The sequence below is a fragment of the Eulemur rufifrons genome, chromosome 9 (genome assembly GCF_041146395.1).
Source record: "Eulemur rufifrons isolate Redbay chromosome 9, OSU_ERuf_1, whole genome shotgun sequence".
Taxonomy (NCBI): Eukaryota; Metazoa; Chordata; class Mammalia; order Primates; family Lemuridae; genus Eulemur; species Eulemur rufifrons.
In genome coordinates this window covers 32716399-32740119 of record NC_090991.1, presented here as the reverse complement: position 1 = coordinate 32740119, position 23721 = coordinate 32716399, and the positions used below count along the sequence as shown (strand labels likewise).

Sequence of the window (23721 nt, the reverse complement as noted above, 5' to 3'; positions counted from 1 at the left end):
ACGTCCCCACGTCAGGGTGCAAGTCACTTTCTCCAAGTCCTTCCCTCCCCACCCTAAAATAAGCATCCGTCCCTACTAATTACTCTCTAGCTTACCTTGCTTTCCTCATAGCACATAACAATACTTGAAATTCTATTATTTTATTTATTCATGTACTTGTTTGCCAATCTCCATAAGTGTGAGATAAATCAAGAAATAATATGTACCAAAAAAAGAAGAAACAACATGTACAAATAAATTCTCCTTTCTAAGAACTTGAGAGCAGGCAAGGTGGTTCACACCTATAATCCTAGGACTTTGGGAGGCCAAGGTGGGAGGATTGCTTGAGTCCAGTAGTTTGGGACCAGCCAGAGAAACATAGTGTGACCCCTACAAAAAATGTAAAAATTAGCCAGGTGTGGTGGTGCGAGCCTGTAGCCTAGCTACTCGAGAGGCTGAAGTGGGAGGATCACTTGAGCCCAGGAGTTTGAGGTTGCAGGGAGCTGTGATGACACCACTGTACTCTGGCCCTGGCAACAGAGCTTTGGGAAAAAAAGAGAGAGAGAGAACTTATACATTTTCTAGGTGCGTGATTCCTAGAAATCCACTGGATTATTTATAACCTCACTGACTACAGGTCTCTCACAGTGAGAAATTTGCAGTGTAGCAACAAAGAAGGGCTGTAACTTTATGATCACTGCCAAATCCCCTCATCTGCTATTCTGCCACAGAATTTTCTACTGTTCTCTGTTTCCTTGGTTATAACCCATCATGTGACTTTCTCACAGAACATTTTTGCCTTAACCTTACTTCACAGAAAAATTATGCCAGTAAAATTAAGGTAATTATAATTCACACTTTTGGTTTTCTTCACAATGAAGTCCAAACATGCTCTAAATACAGCTAGGTCATCCTAAAGTCCTCAGGAGAAATGAGAGTTGTAGGATATTTTAAATTAGAGAGAGTCTAGTCCAATTCCTGTTACATCATATGGCCCATGAGTAAACCCTAAACCTGACTTCCAGCCTTTGTAAAGTTAGAGAAAGATAGTGGTTAATGACAAAGGCTTAGGTGAATAATAAAATACTGTATATGCCCTAATCAGTAGACATACTTAATACTGGACTTTTGCCATTTTATAACGTACCACCTCATTCCTGGAAATCCTCACCTGTTGCCTATCCCATTTAGTGGCTCCATGTCCAGACCAAGTAGAAATAGATAGGATTTTGTTTTAGAAACTCTGGGGAATACTTCCCTTAGTATCTCTAGGGAGGACACAAAAAACTCCCTACTTAAGTTTATATGAATAATCTGCTAAGCGGTTTATAATTTGCCAGTAAAGTTCTGCCACAGCACGTCATTGGATTAAATAACAAGAGAATTATAATAATCTTTTCTTAAGGTATACTTTTGGATAGCAATTAAAATATAGTTACCATATGGGATACATTTTTAATGTATTAAAATTATCCCTCCTACTTAATTTTGTTTTGGGAAAGGTGGCACGGCAAGTAGGCGATGGAGAGATGAGATGTTTTGGAAGATCTATTAAGCCTCCAGGCAGGCTAAAAAAGCCAGTGTGGCCGTAGGAGTAAAGAATGAGAGAGTTTCCCAGTGGTATCACTGTGCATTAATACTGAGCACTATTAGCTTCTAACAAATTGAGCAAGAAGGAGAAAAAGGTGAGGTAAACCTTACTGTTAATAGTTTTTATTAAGAGAAAAGCTATCAAATATTTACTGACTGCTTGTTGTTTTGAGCAGATTTCCAAAGTCAACAGAATGATTCTGAATGCCTCCCCATTTCTAGAGCTGAAAGACCATTTATATTATTCCAAAAGATTCTTTCTAACATCTAAAACAAATAATTCATTCAACAAACATGTTCTGAGTGCCTACCATGTGCTTGACGCTTTTCTAAGTGTGAGGGATACGGCAGAAAATAAACCTCTTGGAATTTATGTTCTTAGTGAAGAGAAACACACGAGACAAACATATACAGTAAATGACTTAGTATCTTAGAAGCATTGTAAGAGCTATCTTAAAATACTTAGACCATGGTAAGTATTACTGAGAAAAATAAAGCAGAAAAAGGAGATAAGATATAAGTAATTCATTTGTGTTCATTGTAGGTGGCCTATTTGTTTCATGATAAAGTAGATTTTATAACGTAACAAAGGATCTTTTATAATCAATATTCTCTTGTAAGTATTCCATTTTATAAGACATAGATCATAACTTTAAATATTTTTTTCAGAATGTTACAAGGAAATAAATATTTTTTAAATTTAATTATTAGTTTATCGCCACGCTTAGAGTATATTATTGATTATGCCTATTACAAGTTGATGACAAGTTCTTGGTCAAGAATATAACCTATAATGAACTAACACCAAATCTTTTTAGCTAAACACAATGCATTTTTGTATACTGCTTTATGAAGTTGTTTTGAGGAAGGAAGAGTGTCTAAGTGAAACTGTACTAAATTGTGAAGCTTTAGACAGTGAACCAAGGAGTTCAGGTAATAGTGATTTTCAGTTCTAAAAAACATAATTAGGCTCATTAGTCACCCCACCCTAAATTCATAATATATAGCCATTGTCAAATAGAAACTAATTTTTGTCACTAGCACGCTAATCAAGATGTAATAATACTTTACTTTGTTTTCCCATATAACTTGAAATAGAACAGTAAACAAATAATACTCTTTGGGAAGAGCTCGTTTCCAATTTAAAAAAAGACACCAATTTTACAAACTAAAATGTATATAAACTATTACATTTTATTATGCTTTGGTTGTCTAGTACTTCAATTAGAATAAGAAAGCTTATAATAAAATATAAATTGACAATTTCAGCAGAATAAAGTTTACCTTCAGGCTGGTATGAGAACGTGGTTGACTTAATTCCTGAAATTTCCATTGCTCTGATCCAGGGGTCTCACCTCCTTTCTGAGTGTCAGGTGTAAGCAATCCATCTCCAGCAGGTAATGGGAAAATCCCTAATGATATAGGGCGTTCTTTTCTATTTTGAGAGGGGAGAAAAAAATTAAGCATTTATTTTTTATTTGTCATGACTATAAACAACAAGCCTGGACTGTCATTGCTTTAGAATCATCACCTCAAATAATACTGTCTGCCCATATGAACAAGTAGACTTATCAAAAAGAAAGAACTGAGTCTCATAAGATTTTTTGGTGTTTTGTTTTGTTTTATTTTTTCAGATAGGGTTTTGCTCTGTTGTCTGTGCTAGAGTGCAGCAGGGGTCATCACAGCTCACTGAAGCCTCAAACTCCTGGGCTCAAGCAATCTTATTGCCTCAGCCTCCTGAGAGTAGCTGGGACTATAGGTATGCTACCACACCTGGCTAATTTTTATTTTTATATTTAGCAGAGACGGCAGTCTCACTACGTTGCTGAGGCTAGTCTTGAACTGGCTTCAAGCAATCCTCCTGCCTAGGCCTCCCAAAGTGCTAGGATTATAGGCATGAGACATCATACTCAGCCAGAATTTTCTACTTTTTTAAATATTTATTTTTTTAGAGTCAGGGTCTTACTCTGTCACCCAGGCTGGAGTGCAGTGGCATCATCATAGCTCACTGCAGCCTTGAACTCCTGACTCCTGGGCTCAAGTGATCCTCCTACCTGAGCCTCCCAAGTACCTGGGACTATAGGGGAGTGCCACCACGCCCAGCTAATTGGGTTTTTTAAAAATTTTTGTAGAGACGGGGTCTGGCTATGTTACACAGCCTGGTTTTGAACTCCTGGGCTCAAGCGATCCTCCCACCTTGGCCTTCCAAACTGCTAGGATTATAGGTGTGAGCCACCTTGCCTGGCCAAATAGATTTAAATTAGCCTCAAGAAATCAACTAAGAAAAATGGTAAGAAATAGTTTACGAAATCATATAAGTTACTGATGAGCTCCTTGCCCAAGAAGAAGTCAGTGGTCTGGTCTGACCTAGAAAAAAGTTGCTGAGTTTTCAATCACACTTAGGTTAGCCCTAGGAGGACCTGCAACCCCTTCCTTTGGAAGTGAGCCCAACCTCTGCAGACTTTCCAAATCCTCACACTAATCCCTGGATGTTTACTGAAGCCTCTTCAGGGTATGCCTTTTCTGCCTGGAGGAAAATCAACATATTATCTAAATCAGGGCTACTGATTAAATGGTAAAAAGAACTCAAAAGATCTTTATCATTCCTAAAGTAGGAAACTCTATTTTTCTACAGAACCACTATATGAGTTCCTTTCAAGCACAGTACATAAGAGAAAACCACTGCCAGTTTTTTCCAAAAACAGAGGCCAAAAAATTCTATAAACGACTGTTGAATTTCCAGTGCTTTGTGAGAAATTTCAATGAACAAGAGTTACAATTTTAATAATAGAATTTCAACAAGAAATACATCCTTTGTTGGTGCATGTAAGATTCCAAACCAGAGTGCTTTTAGAGGGTATAAACAAGCCTACTAACAGGTCATATGGGGTCACTAACTCAAAAAGTGTAGAAATTGGAAAGAAATAAGACACTAAAAGGTTTGATGCCTCCCAGAATTCACACCTCTACTGGTAAGAATGTAAGTTAGAATAGAAACAGTGAGGTTATAAATGAAAGTGGGAAAATATTAAGTTTTGCTAAATAAATCTTTTATTCTATAAATTCATTTTTATACCAAGAAACTTAAGCCAATTTTGAAAAATGCCCTCACTTAACACAAAGGATGTGTTCTTCCATTCCTAACAATCAAAAGGGATTAGTAAAACTGTCATAACATCTTCTTACAGATTAGGTGAAGCAAAAGGGTTGAGAGATTGTATTTCATTAAAGTTATATGCACAAGGAAATAAAATTTAAAAGCAGGACTTTTCCCTAGTAGGGGTGGGGAACCTGTGGCCTTGTGATTTCACAATTGTTCTTTTTTAAGCACCAAAGGAGGGAAGAAAAGCTTCATTTTTCTCTGCTGCACCCCTTTTTAAAAAAGGATTTGTTGCGTAAAATTTGGATTCAGTCCAAAGGCCGCACTTAAGGACCTAGAAGGCCACAAATTGCCTTAAGGCAGCAGGTTCCCCACCCCTAAATCTAAGTTTGTGATTATAAGCTGCCAGAACAACCAAATGACAAAAATTAAAGTAACTAGTCAGCTATTCTGTTTACACCAGTTATTCCTAAATGCTGGTCAGCAACAAACTTTTTTAATTCCATGGCAAAAAGAGGCATTATTATTTATTTCCTTAGAGGACCACATAGTACACATTGCACACATACAAATTTCCATACAACATAGAACCTGTTCTTTCTTGAGAATTACTGACTCTTATTTTAAACTACATCTTTCCTGCTTCTTTGACTTAAAATGCCCTTTCTTTCATCAAATGATGGCGACAGTTATTGGCAGCTGGATTTTTTTTTTCCGTGTCTGTATTTGATAAAAATAAAAACATGTCAACTTGATGTTTATCCTCCAATTTGGGGGGGGGACATATTTTGGGAACTGAAAATTCAAGAGGCCTAAGAGCTACTAGTTGACTTTTATTTATTTATATTCTAACATACCTTAATGACTTAAGCAAAAAGTGACTGGGAATTCAATCAGATTGAGTCTAACAAAAAGTTCTCTAACCCAAAATGCAAAGGTAACCAGGAAGATAATATACCTTTCATGTGAATCCATCATACTGCTAACAGAAATCAAAATACAACCCTATCACTAGAGTTATATACATGATAACACATTCATTTTTACACATACCAAATACTGAAAAGTTGAAAACTACTGGAAGAAGGAGTCTTCTATGAATCCAAATTTTACTTTCCTACTTCAGTCAACTAAATCTATAATCAAAAGTACAAATAGAATTCCCACCTTTTCATCTTGCTTGTATCAATCATTCAGAAACTGCTCTATAGGGAGGGTGCTTCTATTCAGAGACTGACAACTATCTGTCAAGTGGGTCAACGATTCTCTGGGTTACATTGTTCCAACTCTAGAAAAATAATATCACTTCGTACTCTTCTTCTCTCCTTATTTGACTGATAAATTACATTAAGAGTTGGGGAGCGGTGAGGAGAAGGACATGTAATTAGGCAAGTTCATCAGAATCCTACTTTTGAAAAGAAACCCTGAAAGGTAAACATTAGTCCTGTACTATGCTGATATGCATATTTGGTACTCTATGTATTAAATGCTTCAGTAAAACTCAGAGAAGGAAAAAAAAAAAAACGGGATACATATGGAAAAATATCAAGTGGCAGATTTAAACCCCCAGATTGAAACATCTGCTATTACTGTCTAGAAAACAAACCTATCATCAACCATCAGAATCCTTGTTATAATCTTTTGTTTAATTGCCTTTGTTCCATATAGCCATTTTTTAGTTGGGTATTTAAATACTAGCTGATGTGTTTAATTTTGCAAATACATTTTTAAAACAGCTTTTTGGCCATATTCACATTTAATATAATACAACTAATTAGTAAAATCTACTTTATATATAAAGGGCAGTAAAAAAAATTACATTTGTTGAACACCCACCATGTGGCAGGTATTAAGCTACATGATTTATTTAGATTTTTCATCTAATCCTTACCAAGAAATAGGGATTATTTTCCCAGCATTCAGAGTAGAAAAAGTGATGCTCAGAGACTTCAGGCACTAGTAACTGGCAGAGTTGCCATTCTAAGTCAGGTCTGTTCAACTCCAAGGCCCATGTGCTTTCCCTGGAACTTCCCATTTGGAATTAACAGTTTTTTGATAATTTAATCTTAATCTTGAAGGCTCTGATATCTTTATTCAATCAGATTAGCAGCAACTTTGGTGTCAAGAAACTTTTAAAAATGTGATCATAAGATATTTTATCAATAAAATAGCTGGAGCTAAAACAGTTCTGCTAAAAATGGGGTATAAATGACTATGAAAATTATTTACTTGTGTAATTTACCATATATCTTACAACTATAATTAAATACAAAATAATAATCTCACTTGATTTTTAAAACCACCCTATGGGGTAAGGCCCTCCAGAGGAGCAAACTCAGGCAGAGAGATTAAGCAACTTGCCAAAGGTCCCGCAGCCACGTGTGGCAGAGCACTTGCAACCAGGCAGTTGACTCCAAAGCCTCGTACCCACTTGCACAGCACCACACGGCACAGCACGGCACTGTCCTCTCAACTGGAACCTAAACCTAAGACAGCCCCTTAACAGTAGTCTTATTTTTATATTCTTGAGGTCAGGAGTTTTTAATTCCTTCAAATCCTAAATATACATAAATACATATACAAATCTTTTATGTATCAAAATATATATAAATAAGATTGTTCCTGATTTTTGTAAATCGGGAAAAAATAAATAAAAACAAGTCTCTAGTTTTAAACCACAGATGAAATCTAACTTCTGGATCTTAAACTGATATTAAACATGAACTGACCTATGAATAAGGAACACACGGAGGAAATTTACTACTTTAATTCTTCTCAATGTATCTAAATCCACAATTAGGATTTGAATATTGGGGAGGGGGGCCAAAAATAAGGATTTGAATATTTTTATAAACATTAAGTAATGAATAAAAACCATACACTATGAACTTTCATTTAAAACCATGCATAAAGCAGAAATCTGAACAAATCAGAGAGTTTTAGTTTGGTGAGTTATAAAACAAAGGAAACCAAAATCTTAAATGTCTAAGATGTAAAAGATGGCTCTTACAGAGTGTAAGTGGGGTGAGCAGCAGTAAAGCTACAGAGATTAATTACTACCCCCACAAGCAGGCATGGATATTTGTCACCCAAGACTACAAAGAAAAGAAAGGGAGACATCCGACAAAACAATAGTGAATAGGCTTTGTAAAGCTTTCACAACTTTGATGTGTAAATAATGGGGGAAATGCATTCCTTACCCTAAAAGGTTTTAAATCCTTTCACTTTAAAATATATTTTGGTGCTCGCTTCGGCAGCACATATACTAAAATATATTTTGTCTTAAAAGGAAAATATTTAAATTGTCGGTTCCCATGAGCTATTATCAAAAATTGCAAAAGTGGTGCCTGAACTTCAATCAGTCAAAGGATGAGTAAAACAAAATAAACGTATGGCCTGTGTCTAATCAACTGCAAGTTCCAGCATAAAAGATATTTGCCCCTAAATGCTCGGAAGATAAACGCAAAGGTTGTATAAACTTGGACCCGGTGCTCTACTCTTGCTCTCCTTTTACTCTTTGAACATCCTGCTTAAAACAAGACCACACTGACCTTGTACTTGTGTGTAAGAACAATATGAAAATCATTTTCTTTTATTAGTAGTTTCCAAACACAAAGCCGTATTCCTAAGTGATGGCCTATAAATTACTATAAATAAAAATTGAAACACTAGCTTCAGGCCATTTTCCATTGTTTCAATCTGCAACAGAAATGGTTACAAAGCCGACCCATGAAGCTAAAAATTTAAGAAAAACCAGCTAAACAGGGGCTTCCAAGAGAGACTGGAGTACCTGAGTATCCTTGGTAGGTTCTGCGTCAGAGCTGGCACACCGGTAGAAATAGAAAAGTGCACAAGCAGCAAAACAGAGAGAGATACTAAGATAGCAGAATTAATGACCACCGCCCCGCCAACAAAGCCAAACACAAACAGCAGCATGCATCCGGGACTCATGGCGCTGTGCTGGCATGGTGAAACACCGGAACCAGGAGGCCTACACGGGGGCCAAAGGGGTATCTTTGTAGTGAGGATCTGTCATTCAGCTGCTGCCACAAAAACAATGCCATCAGCAGCAGCTTTCCACTCCATCCTGCAGCAGCTCCCAAGCGATGACGTCATTCCCCTCTCCCCATCTCATAACCATAGAGCTGCTGCTCCCAGCATTTATGCAGCAACCCAGAGCGACAGCCAGCCTATTAACTATTTTCCCCTCCACTAAGAGTCCTGGCTTAGCTTATTGGCTACACTGTCTGGAGATCTACATAATTTATTCACACTCCTACATCAAACAGATGGCCAGCTAACCCTTTCAAACATGCCTCTCTGTAACAAAACGGACTTTAAACCAAATTACACAGGAGAAATGAAAAATTTCTGCATTCCCACAAAGTAGAATGTTTTAAACCTAGCGTAGTCTCCACTAAGTATCAGAAAACAATCAAAATACCTCAATATGCTGCTTATATGGCATGGCTCACAATGTGCCTTTTTAATAGCAAAGGCTGTTTCTATTTTTCCATGCTATTCTCTCCTGTAGCATTCTACCACAGTGGAGAGCTTTTTGAATCAGCCTAACTATTGTTCCAGGATTAAAGAACAGAGAAAAACAGAAACAAACAGATTATTTATTTTACTTTTTCTCAAGGCAAAATGTATAACAAAGCTTACCTAATTCTACTATGAGCTGTGGATTCTAGTTGATCACTCCCTGAGAGCTGATGAAGTTTTGTTCTTTCTAAGTGTTCCATATAATTATGAATCATCTATTTTAAAGAAAAAAAATACACAAAATTTAAGACTAATACCTGGAATAAAAACATAGTGTTATAACAAGAGAAACATTTCTGTATAATTTTCTTATTTATCAGAAATACCCAATTCCACGTAAAAGAATATTAAGGAATGAAATTTTTTTAATGGCAAAGGAATATGCAGATGCTTACATTTAAGGATACTGGTGTCCATAAAAGTAGCTAATATCTTACTTAGCAGAGCAAAAATCTTTTTTTTAACAATATGTGATGCTATTAAATAATATCGACATAACAAATTAGTATATAGACAGTGGTGAGGAGGCAATAAGAGACCACTGGTTAAAAATAATGGATAGCATTTGAGAAACTCATTCACTAAAATGGGAAACAACAAAAAAATTAACGTGAAACTTGAGAAGAAACCATACCCTTATGTGTTGGTCTTTTCCTTTTTAAAGGGGATTAACAGAGTAAAGATAACTTTCAATTTAATTTAAATACCACGATGTTTGTTTCTGTAGATTTAGTTGAAAGAATCCTAAAATATTTTCTCCTTTGCTTGAGGTTAATTTATTGGTATCGTTACTTAATATAATCATCTATAATAATAGCAGCAAATTAATAAAAATGAAAAAAATCACAACATTTAGTCTTAGAAAAGGAATCATATAATAGACAAGCTGAATGTGGAAGTAAAACTTCAGTAATATAAAGTACCTAAATTATCAATAAATTCTAGGGTCCTATTTGATTTTATTTATTTATTTATTTATTTTAAAGAGACAGGATATCATTGCATTGCCCAGGCTGAATTTGAACTCCTGGACTCAAGCAATCCCAGTAGCTGGCACTACAGGTGTGCCACTTGGCCCGGTTCCCTATTTGATTCTTGACAATCTATAGTTTCACTTTAAAGAAGCCTAAATCTGGAATTAAGATATGTAAAATGACAACAAATTTCAATCATAAAATCAAAAAACCTTTACTAGAGATGCCAATATGATATCAATTTAAAAAACCAAGAAATGGTAGGGTAGTATTTTAAAGGGTATAAATATTAAGAAGAAAAGATTGGAGTCTTGGGAATATTACTTAAATTCTTAACACTGTAGCATGGACTAACTTTGGAAGTTATTAAACTTTAGCTGTTAATAAGAGGGATTTATTTCAATCTCAATATAACTTAAAATAGGCATTGTAACATATTAAATAACTACTGAAATAAAATCTTAAATACATTTTTAAAAATTTACTTTAAAAAAGCATGCATTTGCTACAAAAACTTCACTTGGCATATACAAAACTTAAGAAATAAGTTAATTTTAAGGAGTTATTTATTGCCAAATAAACAAAAAGCTGAACTCTGATAATGTATGAAATAAAATGGATTAATCAGACTATTCCCAAGACTAGTCCAAAAAAGAAATGCTATTAACAAAGAAAAATGAATATAGATTCACAAAGATATGGTATTTAAAATTTTTTAAATTTATACCCTTTCTATCTAAAATTTATAGATTTTACCACCATTTAAAGAATAGTTTTACAAAAACAGAGCTTTTGCCTTTGTGTTAGCAAGTTAGAAATAATGAGCTATTTTCTTCTTGTATCAGGAAAAACTTTCAGAAAAAAATCAAACATTTGTTTAATCAAATTGATTTGACTGTTGAGCCTAATCAATGTCAATTTAAATTTTCAAAAGGTTTTAGAAAGCCTAAATTGAATTCTTATAAACAAGATAGTAATCATATGGGGTTGATTTGTTCAAATGGAAGAACCTAAGTTTCTTTAAGCAAATAAAGAAAACAAAAACTTCCCCCAGGCCAGGCACGGTGGCTCACTCCTGTAATCCTAACACTCTGGGAGGCTAAGGTGGGAGGATCCCTTGAGCTCAGGAGTTCAAGACCAGCCTGAGCAAGAGCGAGACCCTATCTCTACTAAAAATAGAAAAATTAGCCGGGTGTGTCAGTTGCACACCTGTAACCCCAGCTACTCAGGAGGCTGAGGCAGAAGGATCACTTGAGCCCAGGCATTTGAGGTTGCTGTGAGCTAGGCTGATGCCATGGCACTCTAGCTCAGGCAAGGGGGGGGGGGGGGAGACTCGCCCCAGATTACTTTTATAGTAATTCATCTATGCATTCAATATAGAAAAATTAAAAACAAAACACAAAGATACAATCAGTTCTCCCCCAAATAGCCCATTCTATAGGTAGATTGTCTTAAATACTTAAATAAAAAGATTAAAAATTTAGAAAATGCTGAATTCTAAGCCTTCCTCAAATGAGTGATATCAAATAATCGCAGAATGGTCTAAATAATGAAATTGGTCCTAACTCAACCGAACTAGCACTTAATAAGAGAGAACAGTAACAACAAAAATGCAGCTATCAATTATTGACCACCAGTTACATGTCAACCAGTGCATTTATAGCCTTTTTTTTTTCCCCCCATTTAATCCTTACAATATCACTTGTCCACATTAACTGGCTAGTTAGTGATTAACTTTTCAAACTATCATTAGCTCTGGGGCCAGAACTCAGGTCCAGCTGACTCAGTCATCTGAGCAGTTAAGCATTGCAGGACTCAGGCTATATCTGCCCTTTTAGTTAATCCTCTAGGCAAGCAATGAACTCATTGTCCTTTCTTCCTCACACCCACAAGAAAACCCCACATCCTAAAGCATTTCCTGATGTCAGAAATAACATGCACTATATTCTATAAATGCACAAAAATGTAAAAAAAAAAATAAATTATACATAAAAGTTTAAGTTTTAATAATAGGGTTTCACAGTATAACTCTGGTTTAAGATAAACTACTATTGGGTCCACCAGGCCCCTCCCTCCTGGTCTCAGAACTGCAATTCTCTCAGGTATGCACATTAATTCACACATACTCAGGATTCAATTCTGCAATTAACAATTGGAGTCATTGAGAAAGATCCCAAGCATATTACCTGGAAAATCCTGGTCTGGGTAAAACCCCAACTTCCCTCCCTGGAGATATCTTCACTGCAGAGGTTGACTATCAGTAAGCATTAACTAAGGCAATGGTGAATGAAGATTTAGAGACAAGTGGCATGGATCCTTTTAACCCTTTTGGCCTTGAATCTTTCCATACGCAGCCCCCAAATCACATACCTATATACCGACAAAACCACTAATCTTAAAGTTGTTGAGATGCCTTAAAGCAAAGAGGTATAGAAAACTGTCTCATGTATTTAGCACATGGAACCCCAAAATGCTATTAAAAGTTCAGGCAATGAAATGAGACAAACCTGGCTTCAAATCCAGTCACTAACTAGTCTGGGATTTGGGGAAAATCACTTCATAGTCTCTTTCTAAACCTCAATCTGTAAAACAGGAATGGATGATAGAGTTTGGTCAGCGTATGAAAGGAGAATGCATCTAAATACTGCCTGATGTGAGATCACCCCAGGATTCCCAGGATTGCAAGGGGTTCACCTTTTTTGGTTGTAAGGGGACGTACACATGTGGCCTGAGTGGTTCACAATCACTTGACCTTTATATTTCCTCCATTGCCTTCTTTACCATGTCTTCTTTCAACCAAATTCAGTAATGTATATAAAATTTTGGATTTGATTAGAGAACAGTTATTCATGTTACAAAAAGAGCCATAGTAGGTCTTCCTCAAGCGGTAAACAATGTGTTTGATAAAAGTACTATTTACACAACTATTTTGTGCCTATAAAAGATATTATCTTCTTTGGAAGTAATAGCGAAAAGGTTAAGGTTAAACCCTTTCAGACCTCCTTTCCCCGAAGGTTTCCACAGTTTCCCTTTAAAGGGTACCTAGCTCTTTGGCTTTAAATAGCTATTTATAATTGCTAATTGAATGACATCTCTAGACCAGATGTTTACACAGAGAAAATTGTGGACTAGAGTAGAGCAGACACATATTTCAAAGCAGCCATATCTGTGTTACATAAACCTTCCTGAGGCAAAACAAAAATGAAAGGAGCCTGTCAGGGCAGAGGATAGAAGCTGCTTATGACTGAGGGAGGGGATCCTGTGAAAAGAGCTGCAGCTTGGGAAATCTGCCTTGGTTATTGGATAGGCCCAGCTTTCTGACTTGGTAATTAAAATTTTCCTGAGATTTTTTTTTTTTCTTCCTGAATAGACAGAAAAATTATTATATCTTTTCATTTGAAATTAATGTCAGTTTTTTTCCTATAGGAACCTATCTTCACTTTTATTGAATAAATATATGGGAAAAAATAAGAAATTTCACTTGACAGTTGATGTTTTAAGAATACGCATGTTTTATAAATACTTCAATTAACACATAATTTAATAATCCTCAATTATTACAAAGGTTAGAACTTCACTGAAAAAACAAAAGCATTATTCATTACTCCATTACTCATCACTATCACTTATAATAGTAAGTAAAATACAAACATTCTCCAAATATATTTGTAATTATCAGCATTGACAAGCAATACTTGAGTAAACGTATGTACAGGACATTGTTTAGGCACTGAAATGAATGGTATAAAAAGAATCAACAATAGATTTTAAAAAAACAATTATTTTTAATAGTCTTTGTATCCACCAAATGTCATCTTATTAAAATGTGGGTATTTTTTACATACTGAAAAAATTCTGTGTAACCTGCTCCTGTCTTCCCAGAGCTCTACGGTTCCAGTCCTTCATGGCCAATCTTTTCACTCTACCACTAGATGTCAATTCTGTGACACTTAATGCTTTGGGTGTAACTATTAACCTATGATTGCAATAATCAAACCTCAGGGCTAACAGGAAGAAAATGTTAACCACATTATTCCAAAGCAAATGAAACCGAGTGTGGTGGGGTTTTCTGTTCCTTAAAAACAACATAGGTCTCTACCAGAGGCAGGATAAGAGATCACATAAACTAGTGGAAAGAAAACTGAGAACTAAGACTGGAACCATCTGTATCATGGGAGAGATAGAACTAGAAAAGGAAAAAAAAGAGAAGAATCATTTTTATTTGGGTATGTGAACCCCAGACTGACAGTGATACACAAAAACAAGTTTCACATTAAGGAGATAGAAACAAATGCAACATATGAATGGCTGACAGAGAATCATAAAAGAAGGTTAAAAAAAACCCTGAAGTACATTTTCTAATTTGATTTGGAGAGGTTATGTGCTGGAATTGTTAATTTAAAATTCACGCAGAAAACCTACTTTAGAGTCATTCTGATTTAACATATCATAATTTGTGTTTATGTTATTTGTTATCAGCTTAATGCAAATAAGCCCTCATACTGGATTATAAATGCAGAGATCCTTACCAATAATTTACCAATCTATCATTTCCAAACTGGTAACAAAATCAATTCCTCTCATCTTAGCATCATGTAAACTTTTCACTATGTGCACATGAGTTTTTGCTTTCCTAGCCAAGGAATTATTATTCTGTGGCATACTAATTCACTACGTGAAAGGTTAATTCCAGATGAAAAACCAGAAAAGTTGACATTTGATAACCAGGTAAATGCCTCATGAAATTTAATGTTTTCTGGAAATAATCACCAAGAATTATTCTGATTTTCAAAGAAAAATAAGACATACTTTTCAAGGTTCATTTCTTTGTCTCAAGATTAGCATGGTAAGAATAACCCAGGAACCCACCTCAGTGTGTCTTTGATGTAATGCATTATATTCCTTCTTCAGTTCTGCTTCTCTTTCTTCAAGTCTGCTAACTGAAATTAAGACACATACACTTAGTCAAAACAAAATACAAGAAATTTACTTGAAAAAGTCCATCTTTAAAACTTGGAATGGGTTATCTATAATTGTTAGCAACTTTAGGACTCAGTGCTCCATACAGAAGTCTTTACAAAGGCATGGACCTCATTTCATCATCCTTAATAAACAAAACATTGCAGGCGGAATGGGGAAAACATCAGATTGGTTCTCTAATATGCCTGTTTATCAGGTCATCCCCCTAAATAGATTTTTAACATGATATAGAACTATCTCTTTCAAAAACATTTATAAATCATCTCATAAAAATTTTAACCTCGGATTAAGGCCCAAATCATTGATTTCTAACACTATTCCAGGTCTTTTTCAGTACTAGCAGTTTGTGAAAGTGTCATTATTTACAAGTACCATTTTCTGCTTCAGGTCTTCTCAATTTCAGGGACTCGTCTTCTTTTATTTAGCTCCCTCTGCTGATGGATTTTGTGAGTGGCACTGACTTGGGATAGTGCTCGCAGAGTACAATGTACAGGTATTTTTTAGAAAGTTTTACACCCCAAGAGACAGAGTATCAACACAGGATTTCGTAGGAAAGAATAACTGATAGCAAAGAGGGATGATTCAGAGAGGAGGTGGAGTTCAAGCAAGACCACAAAAAAATTACAATAGTTAAGACAGATGGTAATAAGAGTGTTCCAGACACTGTCACCACAGAGAAGGAAACAAAATCATGCCAGTGGAGAAGCAGAGGGGAGACTGGCCAGTCTGGAAGAGCCCATGCTGGCTAAGCAGCAGTGGGGAGACAGTCTGGTGGGGAGAAATAAAATTGGTGCCAGGGGAGCTTGTCAAGATACTCAGTTAAGTCTGTTTGAAAGCCTCAGCTTGTTGGAAATGTTCTCTTGATGTCAGCTAGTTACGAACATGTAAGGCTGTTTGTAATCTATAGCCTGTGACTATGGCAGCCAGCTGTAGAAGGAACTACTATAAACTGATACTCTAACAACACATAAATGTTTTATATGCTTCATGTTAACACATCAGACACCAAACAAAACACTACTTGCACTGCCCAGTAAACTCATTTTGGGGTTTGTGTGCCTTTATCTGTCATTTGGTTGAATATCTTGAAAATATGTGATTAACTAGGAAAATTGTAGTTCTTATTATTTTGATTTGTTTCTAATTCAAGCCTGTATGTCACTGGCTCATTAAGTTTGCACCAGTGAATAAACACACACTACAGTACCCGTGGAGAACATCTTATCATGCCAAGCAAGCATCAATTATATCTGTCGCTCATCTTATCCTGTGGTTGAAGGTGATAAGAAGCAAACTTGTTATGAAAACGTGCTGAGATAATACAAGAGATGCTAAAAACATCATAATAGTTTTTATTTAAAAACAGGAAAGCCAAGCAAATTATAGATATTAGTAAAAATTTCAAAATAAACATTTTCTGTTACTTCCTGCCAATTAAACGTACCTAAAAGCTTAAAGGAATCCTGAGACTACTTGACAAACCATATCTATTTTCAATTGTTCATCTTTGTGAATCAATCTTTTTTTGATAATATACAACCTAAACAAAAAATTGAATGCTGAGGCTAAAATAAAATCCAACTATCATTCATAACCCTCAAATGCAAATTTATAGTCAATAACTGAGCCTCATTATTTTTGTCAGCTACTTTGATATGAATTCAAAATAAATTTATATCACCATCACTAATAGCAGCTAACATTATATAGAGCTTATTATCTAAGAACTGTATATAAACTAACTTATCTGCACCTGACATTAACCTTATGATGAAAATATTACTATTATATTCATTTTGGAGATGAGGAAACATAGGCAAACCAGGGTTCACTAACTTGTCCAAAGTCATACAGGTAGTTAATGGCAAAACAAGGATTCCTAACATAGTCTGGCTCCAGAATCCACGTTCTTAATTACCATGCTATACTGCCTCTCAAGAAATACTCCTTTTTGGCTTGAGACCAGGAGTTCGAGACTAGCCTGAGCAACACAGTGAGATCCTGTCTCTACAAAAAAATAAAAAAAAATTAGCCAGATGCAGTGGCTTGTGCCGTAGTCCTAGCTACTCAGAAGACTGAGGTGGGAGTATTGCCTGATCCCAAAGATAAAGGCTGCAGTGAGCTACAATTGCACCACTACGTTCTAGCCTGGGTGACAGAGCAAGACCTTGTCTCTTAAAAAAAAAAAAAAGAAAGAGGCCTGGTGTGGTGGCTCATGCCTATAATCCTAGCACTGTAGGATATAATCCTAGCACTCGGGGAGGCCAAGGCAGAAGGGTCACTTGAGCTCAAGAGTTCGAGACCAGCCTGATCAAGAGCGAGACCCCATCTCTACTAAAAAATGTAAAAAATTAGCCGGGCATGGCAGCGCATGCCTGTAGTCCCAGCTACTCAGGAGGCTGAGGCAGGAGGATCGCTTAAGCCCAGGAGTTTGAGGTTGCTGTGAGCTAGGTTGATGCCATGGCACTCTACCCTGGGCAACAGAGTCAGACTCTGTCCCAAAAAAAAAAAAAGAAAAAAAGAAAGAAAGAAAGAAAAAGAAATATTCCTTTTAATCTGTTTTACATATTAGAGTTTATTTAAAGCTGGGCGTGGTGGCTCACGCCTATAATCCTAGCACTCTGGGAGGCTGAGGTGGGAGGATTGCTCGAGGTCAGGAGTTCGAGACCAGCCTGAGCAAGAGCAAGATCCCATCTCTACTAAAAAATGTAAAAAATTAGCCTGGCATGGTGGCGCATGCCTGTAATCCCAGCTACTCGGGAGGCTGAGGCAGTAGGATCGCTTAAGCCCAGGAGTTTGAGGTTGCTGCAAGCTAGGCTGACGCCACAGCACTCTAGCCCAGGCAACAGAGTGAGACTCTGTCTCAAAAAAAAAAAAAAAAGAAAGAAAGAAAGAAAGAAAGAAAATGAGTTTATTTAAGATTTTACTTTGGTAGAGGGGAGTATGTTTCAAACAAAAAACTTCTCTGTTCTTATGAAAATAACCTAGTCACGGATACCTTAACACAAAGACATCAAACTACAAAGCAAACTATGTACCCCACTTTATTAATCATCGGGGAGATGCACATTAAAACCAGAATGCAACACCACCACCCATCAGAATGGCTAACATGAAAAATATCATACATCAAGTGCTAGCATGGATGTGGAACAACTGTAACTTTCATATACTACTGGTCCCAGTATGCCCATTTTGAAAACTGTTTGGTAAGATTTAATAAAATCAAATGTTTGCCAAAGCTATGACAAAACAATTTCATTGCAGGAAGTACGTATATGTGTCCACCCAAAGGCATTTAAAACAATGTTCAAAGAAGTGCTATCTGTAATCATCCAAACCTGAAAACCCAACTTGTCCAGCAACAGCAGCATGGATAAATATTCATGTACTGGAATACTACACAATGTGAATGAACAAATTATTGCCACATAAATCATGAACTAACCTCACAAACATGATGCTGAGAGAAAGAAGCAGAAACAAAAGCACATAAAGTTCAAAGACATACAGAACTAACTGGTAGTAGAAGTCAGGATAGTGGTTACAACTGGGGATGAGTTAGTGACCTGATAAATTTCTGACTGCACAGTCTCTTGCCACCCCAGTCCAAACACAATGTGTATCCATTCACATAGGCACTTTCTTTGGCTTGAACACTCATTCTTCTGAATGCTCATTCCGCCAACCACTATGAGTTCAACATGTGGCACAGATTTAGACAGACTATTCGGAACCATTACAAACAAGTTGTGCTGCTCTTACTTTAGAATTCACAGGGAAAATAGTAAAAAATGTTAGCAAATTAGAGAAGTATAAAAAGAAAGAAAGATGGGCACCATGGGAGATAAACTAGAATTACTCTTTTGAAAGTCATGTTGGTACTATCTATTAAATAAGCAATATGTACATCCTTTGACACAGTATAACCATTCTTATGTATCCTACAGACACTTGCACCAATGTCCAAAGATATGAAAGTGGATGTCCTGTGCAACGCATCTTGCAATAGCCTCCAAATTGGAACCACCTCCAAATTTGTCATTAGGAAGTTGATTGAGTTATGATAGTCTTATGAGAGAATACAATGCAGTGGCTTTGCTACTTCCTTGTTATGCAACCTTGGTTAAATTAACCTCTCTGGGCCTCAGTGTCCTTACTTGCACATGAGAAATAATAATAGTCTATCAGAGTTGATATTAGAAATGAGTTAATATTTGTAAAGGACATAGAATAGTACCTGGCACACATGTGTTTTTTAAATAAAATACAATAATTAAAGGTACCTGCTTTAAAAATGCTATATATATCTAAATGTACTGACATGGAATGATGCCTAGAACTAAATGGAAGGATATTGAATATATATTGATAAAAATAAAAAATACAAACAATATGATGCCACTAAGATGTCTACAAAGCCAAAACTGGACTGTTTCCCCCAAAGCTGACCTTTCCCATAGTCGTCTTACTTGGGCAAAAATCTTGCAGCCATCCTTTTGCTTTCTCTTTCCTTCACATTGAGTATCCAATCTATCAGCAAATTCTGCCCATTCTACGTTTAAAATAAATCTAGAATCTGACCATTCCATCACTCCTATCTTGGTCCAAGAATCAGAGTGGTCCATTTGTTACAACAGATAAAGCTACATTGACACATGCTTATCACCCAAAGTACATCGTTTACGTTAGGGCTCACCTTAGGTGTTATATACTCTGTAAGTTTTGACAAATGTATAATGACATGTATCTACCATTATAGTATCATACAAAACATGTTCACTGCCATAAAAATCCTCTGTGTTCCACCTATTCATCCCTGACTACCAACCCCAAATCCCTGGAAACCACTGATCTTTTTACTGTCTCCATAGTTTTGCCTCTTTTAGAATGTCACATAGTTGGAATCATCTAGCACCTAGCCTATTCAGATTGGCTTCTTTCACTTAGTAATAAGCATTTGAGGTTATTCTATGTCTTCTCAGGGCTTGATAGCTCATTTCCTTTTGGCAGTGAATAATATTTGATTGCCTACATTACCACAGTTTATGCTGTGGTAAGAACCAAATAGTAAGAACCAAAAGTCTTAAAATTACAAGCCTTAAACACTCACCATCTCTTCTATGCACAAGTTAATTTTCTTAATCCACAAAAAGTGATATTTAAAGATATTTTCAACTAGTATAGATGTGTTTTAGAAACTTGTATGCTGACAGATGATGTCCACCTTTTCACTGTTTTCAATGTAAAATAAATCACAAGTACACTTAAACTAAGCTCTGTCTCAGCTTTTTATATAAATATATGTTCTTACCTGTTTACTAACAGGCAAAATATTAAATTTTGCATCATCTAAAATAAAACCAAACAAATAATCTCATGGTTAAAATGTCTACATAAATTACATTGCAATCTGCAGAAATGATAATCAGCTCCTCTAACATAAGTATTATCTACTTCTATCTGCTTCCATCTCCAGTACAAGAGTAAATTATAGCCTAGTCATCTCAGTCTACTTACTTGTGGCCCTTAACTAATTTATTTTTCTTTCCCATTAAAATTAAACAGAAGGTTTACCATTGTGTATACTTATATTCAGATGTGTCATTGATAACTAATTATACAAATCAAAACAAGATTAATAATATATTACCTACTGCTGGTAGGCAATCACAGGGTTATATAGATGGTTTAAACATGAAGTTCCCCATTTATGGACTAAGAACTAAACAAGTTAGGATGCCAAGGGGAAATCCAAGGAATATCTTCCCAAAGTGGTAGTTCATTACATTTAACTCTGCAAAACTACATACTATAGATTTTCAGACAGCTAAATTAGAGTTTTAGTTGTTTCTAGCTCTAGGGGGATATATAGGCAATTAAAACCAGAAGTAAGGGGGTGTCACAAAATGTAGTATATCCATATAATGGAATATTATTCAGTCCTGAAAAGGAATGAAGTACAGATGCTACAACATGAATGCTACAACATGAATAAACTTTATGCAGGGGGAAGCAAGGAATAAGGAGTGAGTGCTAACAGGTATGGGGGGTTCTTTTTTCAGGTGATGAAATGCTCTGGAATTAGATAGTGGCAGTAGTTGCACAACCTTGTAAATATACTAAAACACCACTAAATTGTACAATCTGAAGTGGTGGATTTTTAGCAGGGCTTGGTGGCACATGCCTGTAGTTCCAGCTACTCAGGAGGCTGAGGTAGAAGGATCACTTCAGCCCAGGAGTTGGAGGTTACAGTGAGCTATGATGATACCACTGTACTCTATCCTGAGTGAAAAGGTAGACCCTGTCTCAGAAATAAATAAATAAATAAAATAAAGTGGTCGGTTTATGGTATGTGGATTAGATTTCAGTTTTTTAAAAGGTTATTCAAAACCTATCCCTAAATAGCCAGGCATGGTGGTGTATGCCTATAATTCCAGCTACTCAGGAGACTGAGGCAGGAGGATCGCTTGAGTCTAGCAGTTTGAGGTTGCAGTGAGCTATGATGATGCCACTGCATTCTAGAGAAAGAACCTGTCACCCCCGCCAAAAAACAAAACAAAACAAAACAAAACAACCTATCCCTTTATGCAGCATGAAGAAATTACTTCTTAATAAAGAAAAAGAAAATCAAATGGTGAAGGAACAAAAAAACCTCAACATTTAGTAAATGTTGAATAAATTAATAAACATGCAGTGAAGACTTTTAAAACAATGATAAAATCAAGCCAGAGGAACCCTGAAGTTGTATTTTTAAAAAGCAGATTATAGGGCCGGGCGCAGTGGCTCATGCCTGTAATCCTAGCACTCTGGGAGGTCGAGGCGGGTGGATTGTTTGAGCTCAGGAGTTCGAGACCAGCCTGAGCAAGAGCGAGACCCCGTCTCTACTAAAAATAGAAAGAAATTATCTGGCCAACTAAAATATATATATAGAAAAAAAAAGTTAGCTGGGCATGGTGGCACATGCCTGTAGTCCCAGCTACTCGGGAGGCTGAGGCAGTAGGATCGTTTAAGCCCAGGAGTTTGAGGTTGCTGTGAGCTAGGCTGATGCCACGGCACTCACTCTAGCCCGGGCAACAAAGCGAGACTCTGTCTCCAAAAAAAAAAAAAAGCAGATTATATAAGCACAAATCATAAATGCTATATTTTCATTAAAATGTCCCCCTCTTCTCTTCCTCAGATAATTCACAGCAGAGAGAATAGGCAGATGGTTGTTAAGCCTTAAGTACATTCACTTCCTTGCCTGAACACTTGAGCAAAATCAACACATGGAAGCACAGTGTGGAATGATGGACAGTGGAGACTCCAAGGGGTGAGGGAGGATGGGAGGTTGCTTGGTGGGTACAATGTACATTGCTCCAGTAAAGGATGCACTGAAGGCCCTGACTTCACCACAGTGCAATATATCCATGTAGCAAAATTGCACTTGTACCCCATGAACATATACAAATTTAAAAAACAAAACACTGAGCAAATTGTTAAGCTGAGGCAGAGACTGAGGCCAGATGTTAATCAAAGCAGTTTCTTCTTTTTCTTGGACACATAGACTATGTATCCCAGCCCCCGCAGTTAGCCTCTCACTGAACAATAGCCAGTGAAATAGAAGTAAAAGTGATGTGCACCACTCCTAGGCCTGGTCCAGTAAAAACTTTCCACATGTAATCCTCCATTCCTTTTCCCCTTCCTCCGAGTTAATGCAGGTGAATATAACAAACTTGGAAGCTATAAATTGGAAAGTGCCTGTGTTTCCAAAGAAGCCACCCACTTACTCCAAACATCCACTTTTTAAACTTTACATGAGCAAGAAATAGCATATAACATTTGAGTCATTATATATAATTTCTGTGGCTTGTTTGCTACAGCAACTAGAGTTAGCCTAACCTATATTAGTTTATAAACACATATTAAAGTCCTCTTAAAAGTTAGCATTCTAAGGCCGGGCGCGGTGGCTCACGCCTGTAATCCTAGCACTCTGGGAGGCCGAGGTGGGCGGATCGTTTGAGCTCAGGAGTTCGAGACCAGCCTGAGCAAGAGCGAGACCCCACCTCTACTAAAAATAGAAAGAAATTATATGGACAGCTAAAAATATATATAGAAAAAAAAAATTAGCCGGGCATGGTGGCGCATGCCTGTAGTCCCAGCTACTCGGGAGGCTGAGACAGGAGGATCGCTTGAGCTCAGGAGTTTGAGGTTGCTGTGAGCTAGGCTGACGCCACGGCACTCACTCTAGCCTGGGCAACAGAGTGAGACTCTGTCTCAAAAAAAAAAAAAAAGTTAGCATTCTAAATCATCAAAGATCTGTCACCCTATCGTGCTTTAAGAATAGTTTATATCTGTTATTCTGGATGATTTTCAGAATGCTATTCTGGCAATTTAATCTCTCCTCTATAAAACACAGCAAGAACCTAGACAGAAACTATCTAAGACTTTATATTTCATGTTTTCTTTACCCCATACTGTGATTCTAAATTTTGTTATAGTATTATCTTTTTAGGTACATATAATACAAATCATATAATACAAACATCATATGATATGATCATATAATGCAGC

At 36.4% G+C, this 23721-nt stretch overlaps 1 protein-coding gene across 4 annotated transcripts in view; it reads right to left on the bottom strand.

The window, feature by feature from the left end:
* The window catches only part of SPAG9 (sperm associated antigen 9), a 131242-nt gene that overhangs the window by 70761 nt on the left and 36760 nt on the right, over nucleotides 1-23721 (bottom strand). For 3 of the 4 annotated variants that reach the window (XM_069482382.1, XM_069482384.1, XM_069482383.1), the window contains exons 3-5: nucleotides 15058-15128; nucleotides 9335-9429; nucleotides 2854-3004 (exon numbers count right to left, since the gene is read on the bottom strand). In XM_069482382.1, the coding sequence (XP_069338483.1) occupies nucleotides 2854-3004; nucleotides 9335-9429; nucleotides 15058-15128 (317 nt within the window). Of the gene's footprint in view, nucleotides 1-2853; nucleotides 3005-8459; nucleotides 8621-9334; nucleotides 9430-15057; nucleotides 15129-23721 lie in introns of those variants that run through there. The other variant, XM_069482385.1, reaches the window with a different exon arrangement.